Source organism: Pseudorca crassidens, chromosome 14, assembly GCF_039906515.1.
Source record: "Pseudorca crassidens isolate mPseCra1 chromosome 14, mPseCra1.hap1, whole genome shotgun sequence".
In the NCBI taxonomy this organism is placed as follows: domain Eukaryota; kingdom Metazoa; phylum Chordata; class Mammalia; order Artiodactyla; family Delphinidae; genus Pseudorca; species Pseudorca crassidens.
Genome location: NC_090309.1, coordinates 80,935,347 through 80,957,277, shown reverse-complemented (window position 1 = coordinate 80,957,277; position 21,931 = coordinate 80,935,347). Strand labels below are relative to the sequence as shown.

General features: G+C 36.7%; 1 protein-coding gene across 2 annotated transcripts in view; it reads right to left on the bottom strand.

The window, feature by feature from the left end:
• Positions 1–21,931, bottom strand: part of NBAS (NBAS subunit of NRZ tethering complex) — a 341,606-nt gene that overhangs the window by 175,628 nt on the left and 144,047 nt on the right. For both annotated transcript variants that reach the window (XM_067703666.1, XM_067703667.1), the window contains 5 exons: positions 21,521–21,694; positions 14,992–15,125; positions 9,079–9,141; positions 7,085–7,207; positions 2,199–2,301 (listed from right to left, as the gene is read on the bottom strand). In XM_067703666.1, coding sequence (XP_067559767.1) covers positions 2,199–2,301; positions 7,085–7,207; positions 9,079–9,141; positions 14,992–15,125; positions 21,521–21,694 — 597 coding nt within the window. The remainder of the gene's footprint in view (positions 1–2,198; positions 2,302–7,084; positions 7,208–9,078; positions 9,142–14,991; positions 15,126–21,520; positions 21,695–21,931) is intronic.

The window sequence follows — 21,931 nt, the reverse complement described above, 5'->3', positions numbered from 1 at the left end:
GGCTACCCAATTTTCATAGGACTCCCTTATTTTCACTTGTTTCTAGGCTTCTGGAGAAGACATTTTTAGACAGGTGTTTCCTAAAATGACTGATAAGGATAAAATTACTAATACCTACGAGAGATGTGCTATAAAATCCATATTGTGACAGAAAGCGAATTATCAGTGAGTAACCCTAATCGCTTATATAACAGGTGAAAATGGCTTGCTCCATGCGACCAAAATGACTTAGATGTAACAATTTCTCTATTCCTTTGGTTTATTCAGGTAAGCCATAAAGAGTCAATGCCCAATACTAAAAAATAAAATTCACTCACTCTTATATTTTCAAGGTTTTGCTGAAACGAACAATATAGATTTCTGCTCTACAGGCTGTATAGAAATCTTGCACCCTATCAAAATTATGCCAATGAGATTTAAAATTATTTTCCAATGACAGCAAAACCTAATACAGTGGCCACAGGTCAGTAAGACAATATAGCACAATTTAAACATCACTAAAATATTTTAAAATGTAAGTTTGCCAAATCTGTATTATCTTCTAGAATCGGTTCAGGACAGTTATAACATGCTTTCAAATGTTTTCTGAAAGGAGAAAGACTAACGGCGCGAAGTCATTAAAATATCAAAGCCTAATGCAAAGGTTAAAATATAACTAGAACAATTTACTACGTCAAGTTGTTATGACAGACTACTCTACACAGGAGCGAGTTCAAGTGTAATATACTTAATGCTAATTTTTCAATCAGAGTCAGAAAATACCAGGAAATAACGCTACTCCCACTTTAAAAACACTACTTCAAGCAGTGTTACTAATGAGAGTAAGATTTTGGACCCCATGTGCATATAGATTATTTTCTCCTGAAACTGAATTTCAAGTTTTGCTTTAGATACAAAGGTGAAGTTTCTGGCAGCTGTACGTGGTCTGCGAGTGTAATCATCTAATTTAAAATACCAACAAATTTCACAAAACAGAGACCTATTTTATAACTCTCATTTTATCAATGGGTTATGCTCCGTGATGTCAGAGCAGAGCAACACAAGAAATATTCTACACGATTTTGATCTGTTTGTTTGATAGGCAAATTCAAATGGGAACCTCTTTTAAACTGTATCTCATTAAAGATGGGTTAGCTGGATCCTTTTTCCATACAAAGCATGAGTAATTTGGTGGTAATACACACACCTTCCAAAATAAGGATTAAATTCTCCTAAATTACACTCCTAGTCAACTCACCATCCTTAAGTATCCTTTATGCTCCAGACACTATAATATGCCCTGGGGTAGCTGAGGATGAACATGATATGATAATGCCTACCTAGGAGCTAATGACCAAAGGGAAGAAACACACACAGAAACAAACAAGTCATCGCATCCGAAAGAAAGGCTGTAATAGAGATAAGTTATATCAAAGGACAAAGGAAGGCATCCTAGAGGGCATGATTAGGGAGCTGAATCCTAAAAGTTATCAGCAATTTTCAAATTTAAAAAAGAGGAGTATACTCCAGGCAAAGGGAATAATGCGTACAAAGTCACAGAAACAGGAAACAGCATCGTGAGTGGAGGAATTCATGACAGATTTGGCACCGCTGGAGCACAGGGCACATGGCAGCGAGCGTCAGAGGCGAGAAGAGACAGGGTGGCTGGAATCTGCCGTGGCTTTCTGTGCCAGGCTAAGGAATACGGTTACTTTCTAACTGTAGATACGGTATTTTATCTATTTTATATAGCAGCGCATTTTAAGAAGGGGAGTGTCATGAAAAGGTCTGTTTTAGAAGAATACTCTCTTCCGTGTAAATGAGGAAGAGATATGGAAGTAGGGAAACAAGTTTGGAGGGTTATAACCATTTAGCAGAGATGAAGAGAGGACAGATTTGAAAGACTTTTCTCAGGCACATGAAGCAAATTTTAGTGACCACCAAAACTATGGAAGAGAGAGGATCCAAGCACGATTCGGAGTTTTCCAGCTGAGAATTAACCCACTAAATAAATGGTGTTGCAATGAACAAAGAGGAAGTTATGTATGCAAGTGCTCAAACTCTAAAGCACCGCTCAGTTACCAGCTATTGAATATTATTCAATAATTCAATCCTATTACTTACAGTGAAGCTTATGGTCATCATCTTGTGTCCAATCAACAAAATGTAACAACCAAAATTACAAAATTAAGAGGAAATATTTACATATGTAGAGTTACCTCATAGCAAGCATCAGAGTCTAGACAGGTGTAAACATTCTGCTGCATAGTTAACATGTCTTGCAGCAACATTCTCCAATGAGACTCACTGACAGGAGGCTGCCTGGGGGTAAAAAAGAAAATAATTCATGAAATTGCTCTCTTCAATTAGTCAAAAGTAAAAAAAAATTGGTACCACTATTCTATATGCCACACAGCTCCCACCTGATCAAGAGAAATAGATCTCATTTGAATTTCCAGGGAAAAAAACTTTGATTAAAGATAGAGGGAAGGGCTTCCCTGGTGGTGCAGTGGTTGAGAGTCCGCCTGCCGATGCAGGGGACACGGGTTCGTGCCCCGGTCCGGGAAGATTCCACGTGCCGTGGAGCGGCTAGGCCTGTGAGCCATGGCCACTGAGCCTGCGCGTCCGGAGCCTGTGCTCCGCAAAGGCAGAGGCCACAACGGTGAGAGGCCTGCGTACCGCAAAAAAAAAAAAAAAAAAAAGATAGAGGGAAAAGTTGGGCAGCGACGCATCAATGCCAGAAATGTTGCCAGAGCTGCCTCTGCCGTAGGCTGCCTAGACACAAAACTGATAATGGCAAAGGTAAACAGCTATGAGTTTCTAAGGTAAAATAAAGCACACGGTAAAGTAAGATAAAGCAGCAGTGATATAGCAGAAAAAGCACTTGGAGACAGGAGAATGAGTTTCAAATTCCATCTTCATCACTCTGCAGTCGCCAGCAGGGTGTGTTCTTAATTTCAACCACACATGCAGACCCAGAGGGCAGCAGGGGCCACACCTAGCATGAGTCTGGAGGCGGGAAGCACAGCTGGCCAGCCGGCAGCCCTAGTGGTTCCTCTCAGTGGGACTCCATGCGGCAGTCCACAGAGGCTGGGGTAGAGCACTGTGGGGGTTCTCTCCCACCCAGGCGACAGCCCAGGTGCCAGCCCAGGTACGACAAGCCCTGTCAGGTAGCTGCAGTTCCTATCTGGCTTAAGAAGAAGCTTCATTCCCCACAAAAGTCAGGACCTTTTTTTTTTTTTAACATCTTTATTGGAGTATAACTGCTTTACAATGGTGAGTTAGATCCTGCTGTATAACAAAGTGAATCAGCTATACATACACATATATCCCCATATCTCTTCCCTCTTGCATCTCCCTCCTTCCACCCTCCCTATCCCACCCCTCTAGGTGGTCACAAAGCACCGAGCTGATACCTTTTGTAACAATTCCATTGGCATAGTTTTCAGGCTCCCCTCAGGGATAAGCCAGTGACCACACGTGGGAAAGCCAAAGCTTCAAGCCCCTACCAGGCTTTCTAGTTCATTTACACAGTTCCTCTAGGAGCAATTTACCAGTCAGAGATGAAGTAGTGAGGCCTACACTATCTAGTTGATCAAATACCATTTCATGGTAGTATCCAGACTTACAGACTTAAAGAATCAGTGGTTCAGATTCTCCTGCAACAGGGGAAACGGTGTTGTTAACAATGTCACAGAGAGTCACATATTAGCTGCGTGACTATATTTAACATTCTTGAATTTCAGCTTTCTCACTTAAAGAGAATCTCAAAAAATGATAAGGAAGGGATGAGATTAATTTTGAAAAAACACAGACAATGAAACAAAATTTTTCCTGAGTATAAAAACAAGCTCAGTTATCTGTATGGATTTGAATAAATTTCTTTGAGCTTCAGTTTCCTTTTTTGTATATTATGATAATTAACTTAAACTAGAATGTATGAAAAGACACTCCCCATATTTTTCTGGTACAAAGTAGCATTCAACAAGTGTGAATGAATAAATCTGGAAGTCACAAACACATCTGTTTGTTTTTCTGTAGTCACATACACAACCACTAATATTGTCTAGTAGGAGGGAGAATGTGCTGTAATTCTCTCTACCTCTCTCAAAAGTTCATCTTTGTTGAATATATGTGAGTTTGGAATCATCATTTATGTTTATTTTCTAGTCTTGAAGTTCTACATAATCATGAATCTCATTGTTTGAAAAGGGTAGGTTTGGTTTTGTTTTCTGTTTGTCAAATACCAACTGGGTGTTCCTTTTCCACGCATCATTTTCTTTCTTATGCATTAAAAACAGGGCAAATAGACCGTGTTTAATAGTATTGCTATGGAAAAATTATGCATTTGGGATCTTTCCTACAAAAATTCTAGTCTTCAGGAATTTTTTTCACCTAAAATTTTTAATAACCATATGCTTCATTTGCTTATAGCATTTTCTATTTGCTACACAAAATGAACAATTATTTCTCTCTGATATGTATTAAAGCTTAAGAGAATACATTTTTTTTTCCAGCATACAAATACACAAAACAAACTGATATATTTGCAAGTCTTCAAGGATAATCCCTGAAGTGTTTCCATTAGTTAGACCTTGGTATGTGAACTCTTTGGGTGGGCTTCAAAGAATTAAAAGACTCTTTCAAATTTGGCTCGCAGGCAGTAAAGTAGCAAAATGTTTGAAAAAGTGAGTGTCCATCTTGCACCAGCTTCATAAAATCAGACCTGGGCACTGTCTAGCTGAATTCAAGTTCTCGCAGCCCAGCTGTTCTTCTAGAAGCCAGCAACACTGGGACAGATGGTATTAATGTTTTCTCACACATGGCTAGCCTTAAGTGCAGGTTCTAATTAAAATAAATTATAAGACATTATTTCCAAAGGTCTTTTTAGAATACATGCAGTAAATAAGAACCAAGAGAAGAACCTGGAGGCACTATACAAGAGGTGTGCAAATTGACAGGGAAATACCTGAATACAAACATGATGTATTAGTTACAGCTTTGGAATGGAGGTGTATTTTCCAGCGAGAAATAGTATTGCACTCAAGATAGTAAAACCTGATTTGTGACAGTCAGTGAAATCTGCCACCATTTAGAATATGCATAAGAAAATTTGATAGGTGCTAAAGGCCAAGCCATAGTAGCATATATGAAATAATTAAGATTCATTTCAAGTTGACTACCTTGAAAAAAGAGGCCGTATTCTCTTACATATTCACAGTAAGTAGAATGCCATAAGCAGAAATTAACTGCAAGGACTTTAGAAGTATTTGAGGGATTCAATGGAAGGACAGCAGGTAATCTAGCAGCAACAGTGAGGCTTTCTTACTGAAGAGTAGGTTCTTGACTAGAGCCAACATGATGGGAAATATTGACCCCTAAAAGCTTTTATAGCTGTAAAGAAAGTTTAAGACTTAAATTGTCAACACCTCCTAAATTATTCATTTAGTAATTACTGAGAGAGGGCCAATGATATGTAAGGTTCCAAATTAGATGTTTGGTGACTGTAGCACTTGCCTTAGATAAGCTTATGATTTTGAAGGGAACATAAGGCACATAAATCAATAACTAGAGTAAACTGTTGAAAGAGACAGAGATAAAGAGAGAATTTTAAGGCTTCCTGTAAATCTACAATAATTTTAAGAATTACTATAAATCCATAATAATTAATACAGGATGGTTATTAGAGGAATGATAGACAAACAGATCAATGGATCAAAATAAAGGACCCCAAAATAGGCCCCCGTAATATGGAAAACTGATATTCAACAAAGAGGCAAATGCAATTCAGTACAGACAGAACAGTCTTTTCAACAAATGATGCTGCAATATTCAGATATTAAAAAAAAAAATCTATACCTTGAACAATAAACAAAAATGAACTTTCAAAATGGGCCATGAAACTGATTGTAAAATGTAAAACTAAAAATTTTACTAAAAATGGCAGGAGGAAATCTTTGTGCCAAAAGTTTCTTAACATGACATCAAAAGCACAATCAACAAAGAACAAATTGATAAGCTGGACCTCATCAAAATTTATAAAGTATGCCCTTCAAAAGACACAGGTATGAGAATGAAAAGATAAGGCATAGATAGGGGAAAATCTTTGCAAAGCGTATATCTAATAAGGACTTGTATCCTGAATGTATAAGAAAACTCTCAAAATCAGTAAAGAACCCAATTTTTAAAATGATCTAAGAAGATACCACTGATGTCAAATAATCACATAAAAAGATGCTCAACGTTATTACTCACTGGAGAAAGCAATTAAGACCAAAATTAGATACCACAACACACCTATTAAAATCACTAAACTTTAAAAGACTGACCACAGCAAGTACTGACAAGCATGTAGAGCAACTGGAACGCTCCTAAAAGACTGATTAAAAAATAAAATGGTACAAATGCTTTGGAAGACAGTTAGGCAGTTTTTTTAAAAGTTAACCATCCACCTACCATATGATCCTGCCATTCCACTCTCATGGATTTATCCAAAAGCAATGAAAGCGCATGTCCATACAAAGGCTTGTACATGAATATTCATAGCAGCTATATTTGTAAAAGCCAAGACTCAAAATAAACCAAATGTCCCTCAACAAGTGAATAGATAAACAAAGTGCAATAAATCCATCAATGGAATACTAGTCAACAAATAAAATGGAATAAACTACGGATCCATGATACAACATGGATGAATCACAAAGTAATTATGCTAAGTGAAAGAAGCCAAACAAACAAACCAACGAAGCGCATACTGTTATGACTCCATTTACATAAAATTCTAGGAAATGCAAAGGACGATGTAGAGACAGCAAATAGATCAGTGATAGCCTGGGGAGGGGATGGGGGTGTAATGAGGAGAAGCAGAAGGAGGGAGGGGATTATAAAGGAGCAAGAGAAAGCTTTTAGGGGTGACGGATACATTCATTATTTTGACGAGGTGATGGCTTCATGGGTATATACATATATCAAAACTTATCATATTCTATACTTTAAATATGTACAATTTATTGTTGGTCAATTATAACCCAATGAAGTCAGAAACAGAAAAAAAGTAGTACTTTTTCTTAATCACACACAATTATCAATTAATTTTATTACTCACTTACGACCAGTGTGCCGGGTCAATCTAACCATCAGCTTGTGTGCCTCTTCTGAGCTAGACTGAGTATGTTTAACATACGAAACTGGCCTCTCAAGTCCATGTTTCTCCAAAATCTCTGACACACTGTAAGTGAAAAGAAAAATTTTTAAGTGAGTCTTGCTACCAGACAAAAAAGCTCTAAGAATCTTAAACACGCAAGGAGCACTTAGGTGTTAAAAGTATTTTTAAAAAAAGTAGCATAAAAAATGACCAAATTTTACACATTACATTAATTCTCGGCAAAAAGAAGCTAATAATTATATATCAAATCTTATTTCCCCTACTGACTTTTATTACAATATACTTGGGATAAGTTAACATTTTTTACAAAGCCTGGCGTATCCTTACCTCAAAATCTTTTTTTTTATAATTTTCCTGTACTGTAAAAGCATCAAGTCAGCAAAATAAGCCAAATCTATAACTGCAATACCCAGCTTTAACTCTTAACAACCTTAGTGAGTATTCTGTTATAGGCAAGGCTGCTAGAAAAGCAATAAGCAAAGAATTTTAGGGTTGGAAAACCACAGAAACCCCATAAGGCTCCATCTCCCTCAAGAATCCATTCTATAAACAAACAAGTAAGATTTCTGTTCTCATACGGATCTTCTTGAGATATCCTATTCCGTAATTATCAGCATTGTATATACACCTTTTCTGTCTCACCAAGTCTCACATTTATGAATTAACCACTGCTGGGCTTAGAGAGAGGTTGGACAAAATTCAGTAACTCTTCATAAAGATAAGTTCCATGGGTCACGTCACCTGACATTATATACACTAAAACATTTATCAACTATTAATGGCCATGAGGTGGAACCGCAAAAAAAAAGTTCTCCTTTAAAAGGTTAGTAAATTAAGGTGAACAGTGAAAGACCTGGGTATCATCCAGAAACCTAAAGGGTGTTACTGTTTCCTTGAGGTATTGAGAGCATAATTTGACTATCAAGACAACCCATGGTTATACCCAGGAACGTATGGTGAAATAAATGACGTATATTATGAAATATTTTTTTATGAAATGATTATGTTTATTATATTGTATTTCCTTGAGAAAGCTCTTTTCAGGTTCATTAGGGAGAAAAAGGAAACCATGCAGATTTGTAAGGAATGAATCTATACTGACTTAACCCATTAAGCTTTGTTCAAACTATGCTCAATTTTTCAGGGAGGCTGGGGAGAAGAGAGGGACATCAAATTAGTAGATTCCCAAATTCTTATACTTTACATATTACCACTATCAAGTGATGTCATTACCTATAATTTCTATAATTATATATTGGAAGAACAAAGTTTACTAGTCCTAAAATTTCATTTTTAATGCAAATATTTAAAAATTACACACAAGCACATTATATATACATATAAAAATGAATACTAGTAAACAATATTAAACTTCCTGAATAGCAAATTAGAAATTTTCAGTCTCCAAAAGAGACAGTTTAATGCTTCATTTTCACAGTAAAGAATACTGCTAGCGTCACTAATATAATATAACCCAGAGAGTCAATCAAATGTAGTATACCCCAAAAAGGAAAGTCAGGGGTTATAATAAACATTGTTTGCTGATGGATGTAATAACTGCTGAAGGAACTAATATTTCTTATTTACCGACTATGTGTGAGGTACTTCAAATGCTTTATCTAGTATCAATTTCACATCTCATGAGGTAGATATGAGAGCTAAGAAAACCCTAGGCTCAAAGATCACACGGCTAGTAAGTTACAACGCCTAGATGTGAACACAGTTCTACTAGTCTTCAAAGTCCATGTTCTCATTACTGTAGCATTCTGCTAAAATAAGCTAGCATTATATTCATTATTAAGAAAATTCACTCCTAAGAGAGTCAAACAAATATTAGGTGAAACTGGAAATGATCACTAGGCATATTTAAGGTAACATTTCTCGGACAGACCTCCTTAATCAGCATGGAACCAAAAGATCGTCATTTTTCTCACCTGAGAATGTGTTCCAGTTGGTCTACCATGTCATGAAGAGCTGTGGTTACCTCTGTCTTCTGACTAAAGGATTAAGAGAAAAGAATTTAAATTAGGTTTTAGTAGTAACTTTTTACTTGAAATACTAAACTCACTTAAGTTTAAAAAAAAAAGTGATGTTTCCCTTGTATTTAATATATGACAGTATCACCCTGTCCAAATAAAAGGTCAGTCTTATCTCCTATACTCATTCAGCATCTTTCATGACTCAAAAGAGATTAAGATAAAAAATACTGGAATATAACAATATTCTCTATTACAGATTAGTGAGATATGGGCAATTATTTTCCTAAGAACTTTTAGTTCAGTTCTGCTAAAAGCAAAAAAGAATTATATATCAGTTGTAGTCTTTCTTTAAAGAAGTGGTAAACGATAAAGCCATCATTTATTTCTCCTCTTTTAACCAATGAAACAGATTAGGAACCATGGCCCTGCACGTTGGCTTTCTCCTAGTCCTATCTATTCCACCTGTGACTCCCCTAGGACTTTTCCATTAGGATTCTATATACTCAGGGGACTTCTCCCATGTCATCATTCACTCTGCCTCCACTGCAATATTTTAAAACGAAAGAGAAGTACACAGCCATCATACAGATAATTCCTACCGGGAGTGGAGATAACAAGCACTTTTCCTTTTTCCTTTCTCGGGAAAAAAGTAGACGGGGGACTAGGAGAAACATTACCGTGAAAAAGATGATAAACTAATAAAAACATGGCTGATAGGGTAGATTTAGCACGGCACAACGCACATACAAGTGCAAGGGATTTGCTACAAAGGTTAAGCAACTGCTATAAAAGCCCTCTGCCACCCTCTGCAACTCTGTGTCCCAACCTTGGAGGGACGACTCTCAACTGAGAACCACTGTACTTGACACTCTCAGGTGCTTTCCAACCAATGATTCAACTGAATTCCAGCAATTCTTAGGATTTAATAAGAAAGCTAAATAAAAATCTTTATCTGGACTTGGAAAATTAAAAATGACCTAACTGAACACAAAAGTCTCACTATCTTTATTTTTTTATTATTATTATTATTTTTTTAGATGTTTGGGGTAGGAGTTTATTAATTAATTAATTTTTGCTGTGTTGGGTCTTCGTTTCTGTGCGAGGGCTTTCTCTAGTTGTGGCAAGCGGGGGCCACTCTTCATCGCGGTGCGCAGGCCTGTCACTATCGCGAGCTCTCTTGTTGCGGAGCACAGGCTCCAGACGCGCAGGCTCAGTAGTTGTGGCTCACAGGCCTAGTTGCTCCGCGGCATGTGGGATCATCCCAGACCAGGGCTCGAACCCATGTCCCCTGCATTAGCAGGCAGATTCTCAACCACTGCGCCACCAGGGAAGCCCACTCACTGTCTTTAAAACGATCAATCTGTCCTGGTCTAAATCTATGTGGCAATTATTTCATGCAATTTACAAAGATTATACTATCTTTTTAAACCAAGTTTCAGGCCTTGGACTAGAGTGATAAATTAGGGCATATTCCACTTAAAGTCCTTCAAAAAAAAAAAAAGATCATTTATCGGAGATAACTTCAATTAACATACTCATTCAGAAACAATATTTTTTAAATTATCATTTTGTAACTCTACAATAAACATTTGTCACTGATTTTCAGAATACAGCGTTCTTCCTCTGTGAACTGACATTCACGAACATAATGACTAAAGATTTTTTTCAGCCAGATGAAATGTGCTGCCTAGGTAAGATGTATAAAAATTTAATTTCCTAAATAGTGAAAAACTACACAGTTAACCATTTGGTAAATACCAACCAGTTAACCTCTAAAAATAAACGACTGATCACTGGGAGAACGTGAATTGATGAAGTTGGCGCGAGGAGGAAAGAGAACCAGACGAAGTATTTTGAAGGCCTATATTTTAATACTAGGCTAATTTATAATTGCAAATTATTTAGAAAATTATAATTATGAAATACAATCATTAAAAAATAAATGGAACAACAAAAGAGTACCATGCTATTTTTTATGTTTACCAAAAAAAAAAACCTGTTAGATCAGAAACCATTAATCTGAAGCCAAAAAAAGCTTTCATTCACACATACACAAGAGGCATTTCTTAGCCTACACATTCTTTGAAAACAAATATACTCATCCTCTCATTATAATGTCTACATAAAAAATGTTCTTTTAATATCATCATTCAATTAATATCATGACTTTCTCCTCATGGTAGGAAAATTACTATTTAAAAGTTAATAGATGAGCTCTAATTGATATTTATGCTTATTTGATCTCACTGAAGAACTAACTGAAGAACTAAGTCTAATACATTTATTTTTAAAAATTGCACATGTCAGTTGGAAGTCAATGATTTTACCTAGATGATTCAAGGACAACCAAGGGGCATCAAGTGGGCAGAGGGACCATCAAATTACCCACCTAGACCCTTTAAGGAAGAAACTCCCCACCACTTCTGCTCTCTGAGATGCTTGTTAAGAAGAGGATTCTGCATCTCTTGTCACCCTCTGGGAAGAGCACCTTGACTACTGACACTGTGATATCCACTGGGCTGAGGTTTTTAAATGATGAGTAATGACAGTTTGCTAAAAAATTGTTAATACAATCCATGTTACTAGCCCTTTGTTGCCTACTGAAGGCCCACGGTTCCCAGAGGTACACTTGCTGCTCTTCACTAAGGATGGGAGGGAGCTTGCGGTCATATCTGTACAGGTATGGGTGATAAATAGATGCTGTGATTGTAACTCTTCCTACATGAAGACTCCCTAAACCTGGACTGAGGAAAGGAAGTATTAACTACTAGTACAGTCTCCATTTAGCTTTACCAGTAACAAGGTTAACTGCTTTCCTTCTTGGGGGTCAGTACTTAGACCCTTAATGAGAAGAGATGAATAATCAGGATCTACAAACCACAAACCACCCAACATTTCTGTAACATAATACACAGAATCTAAGATTACCTTACCCCCCCAAAATCAAAACTGAAGCAAGACTGACAATCTAGCTGCTCACATATAAGGCAATTTCCCAAGGACTCCTATAAAGAAAAGCCTTCAGCTTGTCACAAGGTATCCAATCAACTTTTAGTAACTTAGATATAAATTCATGGCCAAGAATCACTAGACATGGAGGAAAGGTCCTCACAGTAAAAACAGAGATGCAAACAAACAGAATATGAAAAATCAGAGATCACGGTGGGGCAAGGGTAATGCAAGGTGCAGAAGTGAATTTATGCATCTGTGAAACAAGAGCAGGGTATTACTTTGTTTGAAAGTGAATGAGAAAAAGTTCTTGGAATTTAAATAAGAAAGCCAAAATAAATTTTAAATTCAAAATACGGATTAGAAGATAAAACTATAGAAATCTCCCAGATCACTTAACAAAAGATCAAAACATGGGAAAAAGAACAAAAAGAGCAGTAAATAAATTTAAAATGTGCAAAAAAAGAGAAAAAAGGACATGCAAATAAACTTATCAAGGAAACTTAACAGGAAAAAAATGTAAGAAAATTTCCCAACAGTTTGAAGGACATGAGTTTCCAAGTTGAAATACACGATTTAAATGAACAATGATAAATTCAGACTCAGAATAAAACACATCCTTATGATACTTCAGAACACTAGAAATGAAGGGAAGGTACTGAAGTATTCCAAAAAGGGGAGGAAAAAGCCATATAATAGCCTTGGACTTCTTAACAACAGTGGAAGGAGAAGACAAGAGTGATGCCTTCGAAACTCACAAGGAAAAGGATCAGAAACCTACAATTCCATACACAGCCAAGCCTTCCCTCAAGTGTAACAATGCAATTATGATATTTTAATTATGATATTTTATTATGATAGTCTTAAAATAAACATGCCTCCATGCAATATTTGACAGGAAGCTATTCAAGATTATGTTCCATCAAAATAAGGGAATAAGCAAAGAAAGGAAAAGATAATCCCAGAAATGCAATATGCAACACAAGAGAGACGCAAACAAAAGTCCAAGGATGAATGCTGTACAGCAGCGTAGCGAACAATTCTTATCAAAGGAAGAGAAAAGACAATTCTAAGAAAGATGTTTCAAAAGTAAGAGGGAGAGAGAGAGAGACATAGAGTGAAAAGAGAAAGGAGAGATTACTAGATATTTTTGACCTTGAAAAGGAATTTTACACTTCTGTCAGAAGAGTGAAGGAGGTAAATGGAAACAAAAAACGACAAAAAAGGAAATTATTCAATCCACGAAAAGCAAAAAGTTGCATAAAAAGGAAATATAATCATACCCAGCTCTGTGTAAACAGTATATACATAATCATAATGATAGAAATACCACTTTGACTACACTGAAAAGAACGGTTAAGAGAAGTAGGTATGGGGGAAGGGTAGGCTTCAATGAAAGGAAGTCAATAATCATCTAAAATTGTAAAACCAATAAATAACAACGTTAGCACAATATTTTAAAGGAGGCAGGCAAAGTCAAGAAGAAAAGCATGATCTATAATGAGTGCTTACTTTTAGAAGACAGGTATCAAAGGATGGGGAAGGAGAGCAACCAATAGTTTTTTACCGATTACAAGTCTTCCTGTACCCTGATTTTAACTAGTACATACATTATTTACTTTATGGTTAAAAATTAGAAGGGGATCATGTTCCCTTGGACTTCATGATTCTGGAATAGCACCTCCTCATCCCCACCAATTTGTTTTTCTCCATGGCACTGACTTTTCAAAGTGAAAAGACAATATGACCTGTAGAATATCTCACAGTCTGTATTTATCTGTTTCTTTTCTTCATGGTGTCATTTAACTTGTTCTCTTATTCCCTACATTGACTGTAAACTAGAAGTTTGGCTTAAAGGATTGATTAGATTCAGGGTAAGTAATTTTACTTCATACTGCTTCTCACCAGGAGGCACGTATGGCTAGGCTGCCTGATTGTAAGTGATGCCATATTTGATAACCTGATCAAAGGTGACGGCAGTGAGACTTAGACTTTATAAAGGTCAATTTCCCCTTTGCAATTCCCAAAAAAAAAATATTTGCTAAAGGTAATACTTTAGTACCATGCAAATATCCCTTCCCCGTCAATTTTTCACCTGATTTCAATTCTATTAATGACTACATGAAACAATTATTTCACATTGGGTTGCAAAATCAAGTGACTTCTATCATTCATTTCACACACAAAAATAAAAATTTCCTTGGAAGGAAAAGAAGAAAACCAAAGCATGAGGAAGACTTCTTGTCTAAACAACTGATTTTGCAAATGAGGAAACTGATGACCATAGAAGTTACGTAACTCAGCTGTAGTCACAAAGGCTTAGAAACAGGCCCACCGATTTTTCATTCAGTTTTCATGCTTTTCCATGTGCTGTTATTAACTTCTCCAGATATGAAATTTATAATATGTACTGTGTGTTAAAAGAGTGATTAAAGGAATGATTGTTATGTGACTTGCAAAGAGAAAATATAATCTGATTTGCATACCACTAAATGAGGTATGTATATCCATGCATTATTACTTAGAAGTTTTACTCTGGGCAAGGGCCAAGAACAAACAATTCATAGAAAAAACACAACTAGCCCATAAATAAGGAAAAAGCTTAATTAGAAACACAATTTAAAACAAAGAGATATCACCGTTTATCCACTTAAGAGAGTACTTTTTGTTGTGGTGGTAGTGATATTCTTGCTTGCTTTTTAATGGATAATTATCAAGGTTAACAAAATTATAGTGACGTCCTATACACTGTTAGAAAAACAAGTGTCTATCTCGAGACAACAGGTTTGCACGTGATCTCATTTTCTTCTTTATATTCCCAAAATTCTGTATAATGAACATTCAGAGAAGGAACATCTTCATTTTAACTGTTAGAGTAAAAAGACACAACCATAACAAAGGCACACTGTGGGTTCTTACCCATATCCTCTCTGTGGCAGACATTCTAATAAGTCATAGCAAAGAGCGAGCTGGTCATTTCGTTCACAGTTATAGATGCATTCTAGTGCTACTGCCATCAGTTGGTCCTGATCAGGAATGATTTTTTGCTGCAACTAGAGAAATAAAGCATGTTGTGCTAAATGTCAATAGATTTACATTCAATTTTGCCATATCCCAGTACCACTGTCAATAGAATATTAAATAGCGCAGTTAATCAGCCACAGAAACAAATCTTGGTTCTTCTTTAGCTTACAGACTTTTGGGGTCTTTAATTATTCTAAATGAAACTGCATTTTAATTACAGAATCAGCAAGAAAAGAAAATCTGTACCCATAAGCTATGCATCTGCTGAAAACAAATTCTTCAATTCATGACCCATTCAAGATAAAGTAGATAGAAGAAACACAGTGAACTAAAAAGGCAATTCATTAAAAACAACATTTCTAACCCTAAAACCAAATTTTATGTGTTTCAATCACAAAAATATATAAAATTCCTCAACTAATATTCAGAGATGTTCAAACTTACTATTTTTCAGTGTGCATTATGTATTAGTCATTTAACACAACAGTATTGACATTCTATTCGAAAGAAGTCGCATTGCAATGCGGTAATATTCATATCCCAAAATACACTCCATATTTCTGATGCAGAAAAATGGCTATTGGGGGTCACTTTCCCATTGTAAACCACAGAGACCCATTCTTAAAGTATTTTCTGGGATATAAAAATTACAGATTTGTGCCTTGTTTTTCTCATCTATAAAACTGGAATATTAACATCTTCTTAATAGCATTGTTGTGAGGATTAAATAAATTAATACATGTAGAATGCTTATGATATCTTCCTGCTTCCTGTCTTTCCCTCCCTGAGACGCTGAAGTGTCACTTGAAAGTTAAATGTTCTAGAGTCCCTATTTGATCAGGCATGCTCAAAACCCTTTAGTAGACCTTCAGCGTGAAAGGTAAAGAGCAAGCTTTTTGCCTTCCACTCAGGCTCCTTCATGGCCTGGTGCCCACCCACGTTTCCAGTCCTATGAATCACTACCTCTCTGCTCAAAGTTTTAGTCCACTCAGGTTAAATAACTTGCCTTTATCTAAACATATCGTTAGTTTGATTAGGTCCCCTTGTCTTATTCTACTCCTACCTGGAATGTCTTCCTCCTTAGTCTCTAAAATCTCCCGAATACTCCAGTTTTATGTCCATTTGGCTGACTTCAGTTGGACTTCCCCAGATTTCCAGAGTCTCTTGCTTATACTTGCTACTGCTGGTCCAATGGATAAATCCTCATACGACTCTCTACATGAATTCTTTTTCCTCTCTGTACTCCCATGGCACCTTTCCGTTCTCTTCCTATGCCACTCAGCATAGCCTTCTTAATACACTCTACTGTGTACGTGAATCATAAGGCTCACATTAAGATACTTTTCACTATTGTCCTATTAGACTCTCTACAGATGTCCAACTTCATATAGTAAGACACACTTCCTTTTATTCTCATTATTCCTGTACTAATATCTCAGTGGTCACTATTAAACCATCATTTGTCCCACCTCAAGCTAACAGAAGGGGGCCCATTTAGGACTTTCCAAGAAATCAATAAACCTTCCCCACCACAGGCTGCTAATTATCTCCCATATTGCATAGCAAAGTAAAATGTAACAAAGTCATAATTTCTTTCAAAGGGTCTTAAAATTATGCACTAGTAGACAACTAGAAAAAGAACAACAGATGTTAAGCTAGAATACTTGGGAAACCCCAGAGAAACAAGCAACAAAAGAACTCAATGAAACAGTGAAAGGATCACTGAAAATTATCATACAAAAATCAATAACTTTCATATACACGAACAATAAAGTTAGAGAAAATGAGGGTAAATAAAACCCAATTTGTAATGTAAGCAGAAAATTAAGTGGTTAGGAATAGATTTAACAAGAAATGTGCAAAACCTATATAAGGAAAAGTTTTAAACACCCCCGAAAGACAGTAAGAAAGATATGAATACAATGATGTCCCCTATTCTTGAATAGGGTGACTGGACATTATACTAAAGTTCAGATAGAAAAAATATATATACAAGAATAACTTTTGAAAAACTGGGGGAAGAAAACACTACAGAGGAATACTACCCATACCAGACTATAAAATCTCTATAATTTAAAACAGTGTGGTACTTAGTATATGGACAACCAGACCAATAAAACAATAGAGAAACTCTAGAATTAGACTCAAAACAAATGGAAATTTTGTATATGACAAAGGTGGCATCTCAAATCACTCAGGTACAGATAAACTTTTTAAATAAATGGTGCTGCAACAACTAGGTAGCATAAGGGAAAACATAAAATAGATCCGTATCTCACACCCTGCAAAAGAACACACTCCCAATAGATTAGGGGTCTAAACATAAAAATAAAGCCATACAAGTACTAGAAGAAAACATGAGTGATTTCTTCTTTAACCCTGTAATGGGAAAAGGTTTTCCACCATGTTTCAAAATACAGAAGCAATTAAAAAAAAAATTGCTCAATTTGATTACACAAAAAATAAACTGTAAAAAATTCTGCATGACATAATACACCATAAACAAAGTCAAAAGACAACCTACCCACTGGGTGAAATATTCACAATAGAAACCACAGAAAAAGGACTAATTACACTAATATATATGAATTTCTAAAAGTTAAGGCACAAAGAAACAAAAATCAAAGTGAAAAATGGGGAAAAGACAGGAATGGACAGTTCACAAAAATGGGGAAAAGGCAGGAAGGGACAGTTCACAAAGACGACAATGCCCCTCAAGCATATGGGAAAATGCTCAAATTCACTCATGTTTAGAGACGTACGAATTAAAACAACACCGAAAGGTAACTTTTCACCCATCACGGTGGCAAAATCTTTTAAATAAGACAAGAAATTGTGTCTGCAAAGTTGTGGAGAAACAGCCATGCTCATACATTGCTGGTGGAAATGTAAATTGGAACAACCCGTCTGGAGAGAAATGTGGTAATACCAACACAACCCTGCCTTTAGAGCCCGGAATCCCCTTGCAGTAATATACCCTGAAGATATGCCAATAATACAAAATAAATATAAACAGCTTACTCGTTGTAGCACTGTTTGTAATTGTCAAATACTGGGAATAGCACAGAAAACTAGTGAGACTGGGTAACAGTTTTCAATTTTATATTTTAGTTTATATAACCACACATGGCTAGTGGCTACCATACTGAACAGCACAGTCCTGGAGGCACTTTTCAATTTCCTAAGGAGTGTGGGCCCAAAGTAGGCCAACAGGAAATTGCAGCTGAGAGTTTACAGTGTTAAGGAGACTTCCCCATTTGTCCCCATTACTGGAATACAGTCTGGTATCTACAAGCAGAAGGGCCTAGTAAGTATTCAATACTTCTAATTTGGACCCCCAAAGGACCACACCCTAGGAATACGGGAGAATTGGAAATAGGACAGTCTTTTTGAAACCTGAAACAGCTCAATACCCGATCAGGTTAAAGTGACCTTCACTGTAGGAGAATGGTGGGAACAGCAAAAACAAGAGTGGCATATTCCATATTCCCCCAAATTCTAATCTATTATACCTGGGTTGGGCCTAGAAAATTGTTTTCTGTTTAATCCATATAGTTCTGATGCACAAATGCATTAAAAAAAAAACAGTATAAAAGACAGAAAACGATACGAGAAGGTAGAATATTTTATTCCCAAGTCATCTCTATCCAGACTTGCCCAAGTTACTTCACAAGTTTCACTTCCCAAAGAGGGATTCAAGCAAAGAGCAACGGCTTAAAATCAGAAATGAGTGCTTAAAATCAGGATGTTATAAAAGAGAGAGGAAGAGTTTGAAACACATGAGATAGCTGAAAAGACAAATTTGTATTTGTCTTATTGTTCCCATTATTCGCTCCCCTCTTTCTAGTAGAGGATTGTTCTTCCCTGCCCCATTAACACCAGGTGCGGCCACAGAGCCCTCAGCCTGTGAAATGTGAGAGGGAGTAATTTGAGGCACTGGGAGCTAAGCTTTAAGAGCCACTGTGTGGTTCTTTGTTCTTTTTCCTGTGCCACAAGTTAGAAAAGGGGACTGTTCTTTCAGCCTGAGTCCTGGAATGAACAGGACATGGAACACAGCAGAAGTCCAACCCAACCACAGCCTACACGACACTTGTGAGAAATAAACGTTTGCTGTTGTCAACCACTAAGATTGCAAGGTCATTTGTTAATGCAGCACACCTTAACCTAAGCTGCTGGATACAGAAATCACGGCTCCCTTTAGAGCACTAAAAATACCTTGTGCATGATTCATGGCAGATCCAAGGTAAATTCTTTTCGCGAACAGTCAAGGAAAATAAAATAAAAACAATGCTCCAAGGACAATCCCAGCACAGCAAATAAATGTAACCAAGTGATCTAAAGCATCATAATGAACCCAGAGTCAATCATTCACTCCTTCATTTGCCCTGCCCAAGCGCACTGAGCACTTGCTCGCTACAAGGCACCGCGCTAGTCCCTGGCAGTACAGACACCAGAGACAGAGCGGACAGACCCAGGAAACAAAGAGAGGGAGAGACAAACCTGAACAAGCAATGACAGCACAGTGAGAGATGCATTATTCTAGAGGCAGCTACAAGGCCCACCCTAGCACAGATAAGTCCCCAGAGGTTTCACAGCAGAGGGAGTCTTGGACAGCAGGATCCTGAAGGGTAGGCAGGTATTTGTTAAATGAAGGAAAGGGGTCTGATTATCACAAGCAAAGGAAATAGCCTCACAGAACACAAAAAGGCATGAAAGAACCTGATAGGGTCAAGAGGTGAAAAGTTAGTGTGGGTAAACCAGTGCATTCATGAAGGGAAATGAGGCTGAAGAGGTAGACTAGAAGCAGACCGCAAAGAACCTTCCACGCCAACATTTACCCTGCAGGCAATGGGAGGCCACCAGAGATTTTCTGTAGACCATGACATGATCAAATTTGTGCTGTGGAAAGATAACATCGATAGAAAAGGAGAGGGTGGATTGGAAAGGAAGAGCCCAGCAACACCATTATTCTCTGCTTTGATTTTGACATATTTCAAGAAAGGCAAATGGCTATATATTTTATTCAAAAGGCACATGATAAATTATCGAGTAAAAACAACAAAAACCTGACTATATACAAAGGATTTACAAGACTCTGTAAGGAAGAAGGATCACAAACAAGATTACTCGAAGAATTTAAAGTCACTTCTTTCTTCCTCATAAAACATTCATATTCAACCCATCCTGCTTCTCACATAGCATTCTGCTGTCATAAGCAGCCCGCCCTCGGCTCATAGTAAACCACGCCAAATTTAAAATCAGAATACTAAGTGGAAACTGCTTATGAGAAGATGGAAAACTTTAAATAGCCAATGAACAGAGATATTTCTGACAGACAGCCCTTCCAGAAACCAAAAAATGTGTGAGATTAACTAAGCAATGCTTTCCTTTTCAGCTTGATTGTAATGGTCTATGACCATATACCTTAGAGGACATCAAATTGCTAACAAAGGCTAGTACAAGGAGTACTTTCAATTAGAATTTAGGATTAGAAGGGGCCTTCAATGCTTCTGCTTGAATCCCAACCTAATGCTTTAACTCTCACTACAAAGTCAGTGCCTCGAGTGACTACGCCACTCTGCTTGAGTCCCCTCCAATGGAAAGGGAGCCACTATCCCTTGAAACAGTATATTTGATTTATGGTTAAATTAAGAGGTTATTTACATTTCAAAAGTAACCTGGATTTAACAAAACGATTTATCACCAGTAAATCTGAACAACTATTTGATTTCTATAAAAAAGACAGATAGATAGATAGATGATAGAAGATAGACAGATAGATAGGTCAGTCTTCAGCAAATGTAAGAGTTATTAAGAATAATTATAAGATCTCCTTATGGGATCCTAAAAATTTTAACAAATATTTTGAAGGTCCTCCAGGGTAGAAGTCTTTTCTTCTTCTTCTACTGGTGTTACAGTAAAGCATAATGGTTAAGAACACAGCTGGGAAACTAGAAAACCTATGTTTGAACCCAAGGTTCCACTCCTTACTGTGACCCCGGGCAATTGCCTAACCACTCTGTATCACGATTTTCTTTTCCTGTAACAGTAATATAATCAAAATATCTACATCATAGGATTGTTACAAGGATTAAATGAGTTAACACTTGTAAAGTGCCTACGTATAGTAAGAATTCAATACCTTTCAATTATTAGTCTTTTTGGTATTGCCAGTTTCCACAAGGTAGTAAAGAGTCAACAAACTTTGGAGTAAATCAATCAAGGTAAACATAATCTTAAAAACTTCCAAAAAATTTTTGGACTAAACTGCTAAAACATTTTTAAAGAATAAAATGATAACTACTTCTTCTGTTTAAAGACAAATTACTTGCAAAGCCTAGTATTAAAAAATTTGTAAACAGAACCTAATTCTGTAGGGAAAAAAGTACAGAGATTTTTTTAAGATGTTAAAGTTTCTACTTACATCAGGCTTGGAATGCTGAAATATCTTCAGGGGAAATTTTAAGTCTCCTTTAGCTAAAGTTACTAAATATTCCTTTAATAGCTCATTAGCCACACCAGGAGACTGTTTCTCACAACGATGAAGAAAGGGAACCATCCACTGGTAGGCACTTGTCACATAATTGTCCTCAGAACACTGAAAATGTAATTCACCAAAACAAACACACGTTAAATTAAATACCTGATAATAACAGACAAGTTAAAGCTCAAGGATAATCAGACTCTGTGTGAAACAATGAAAGCCCAACACTTTCTAAAACATACTCCAATTCACGCCTCACAAGGAGACTCACCTTCTGCCTGGGGTTGGTAGAGCCAACAGCAGCAAGAGCACTGTGATCCATCTCTTTAGCACCATGACCACCCTAAGTAC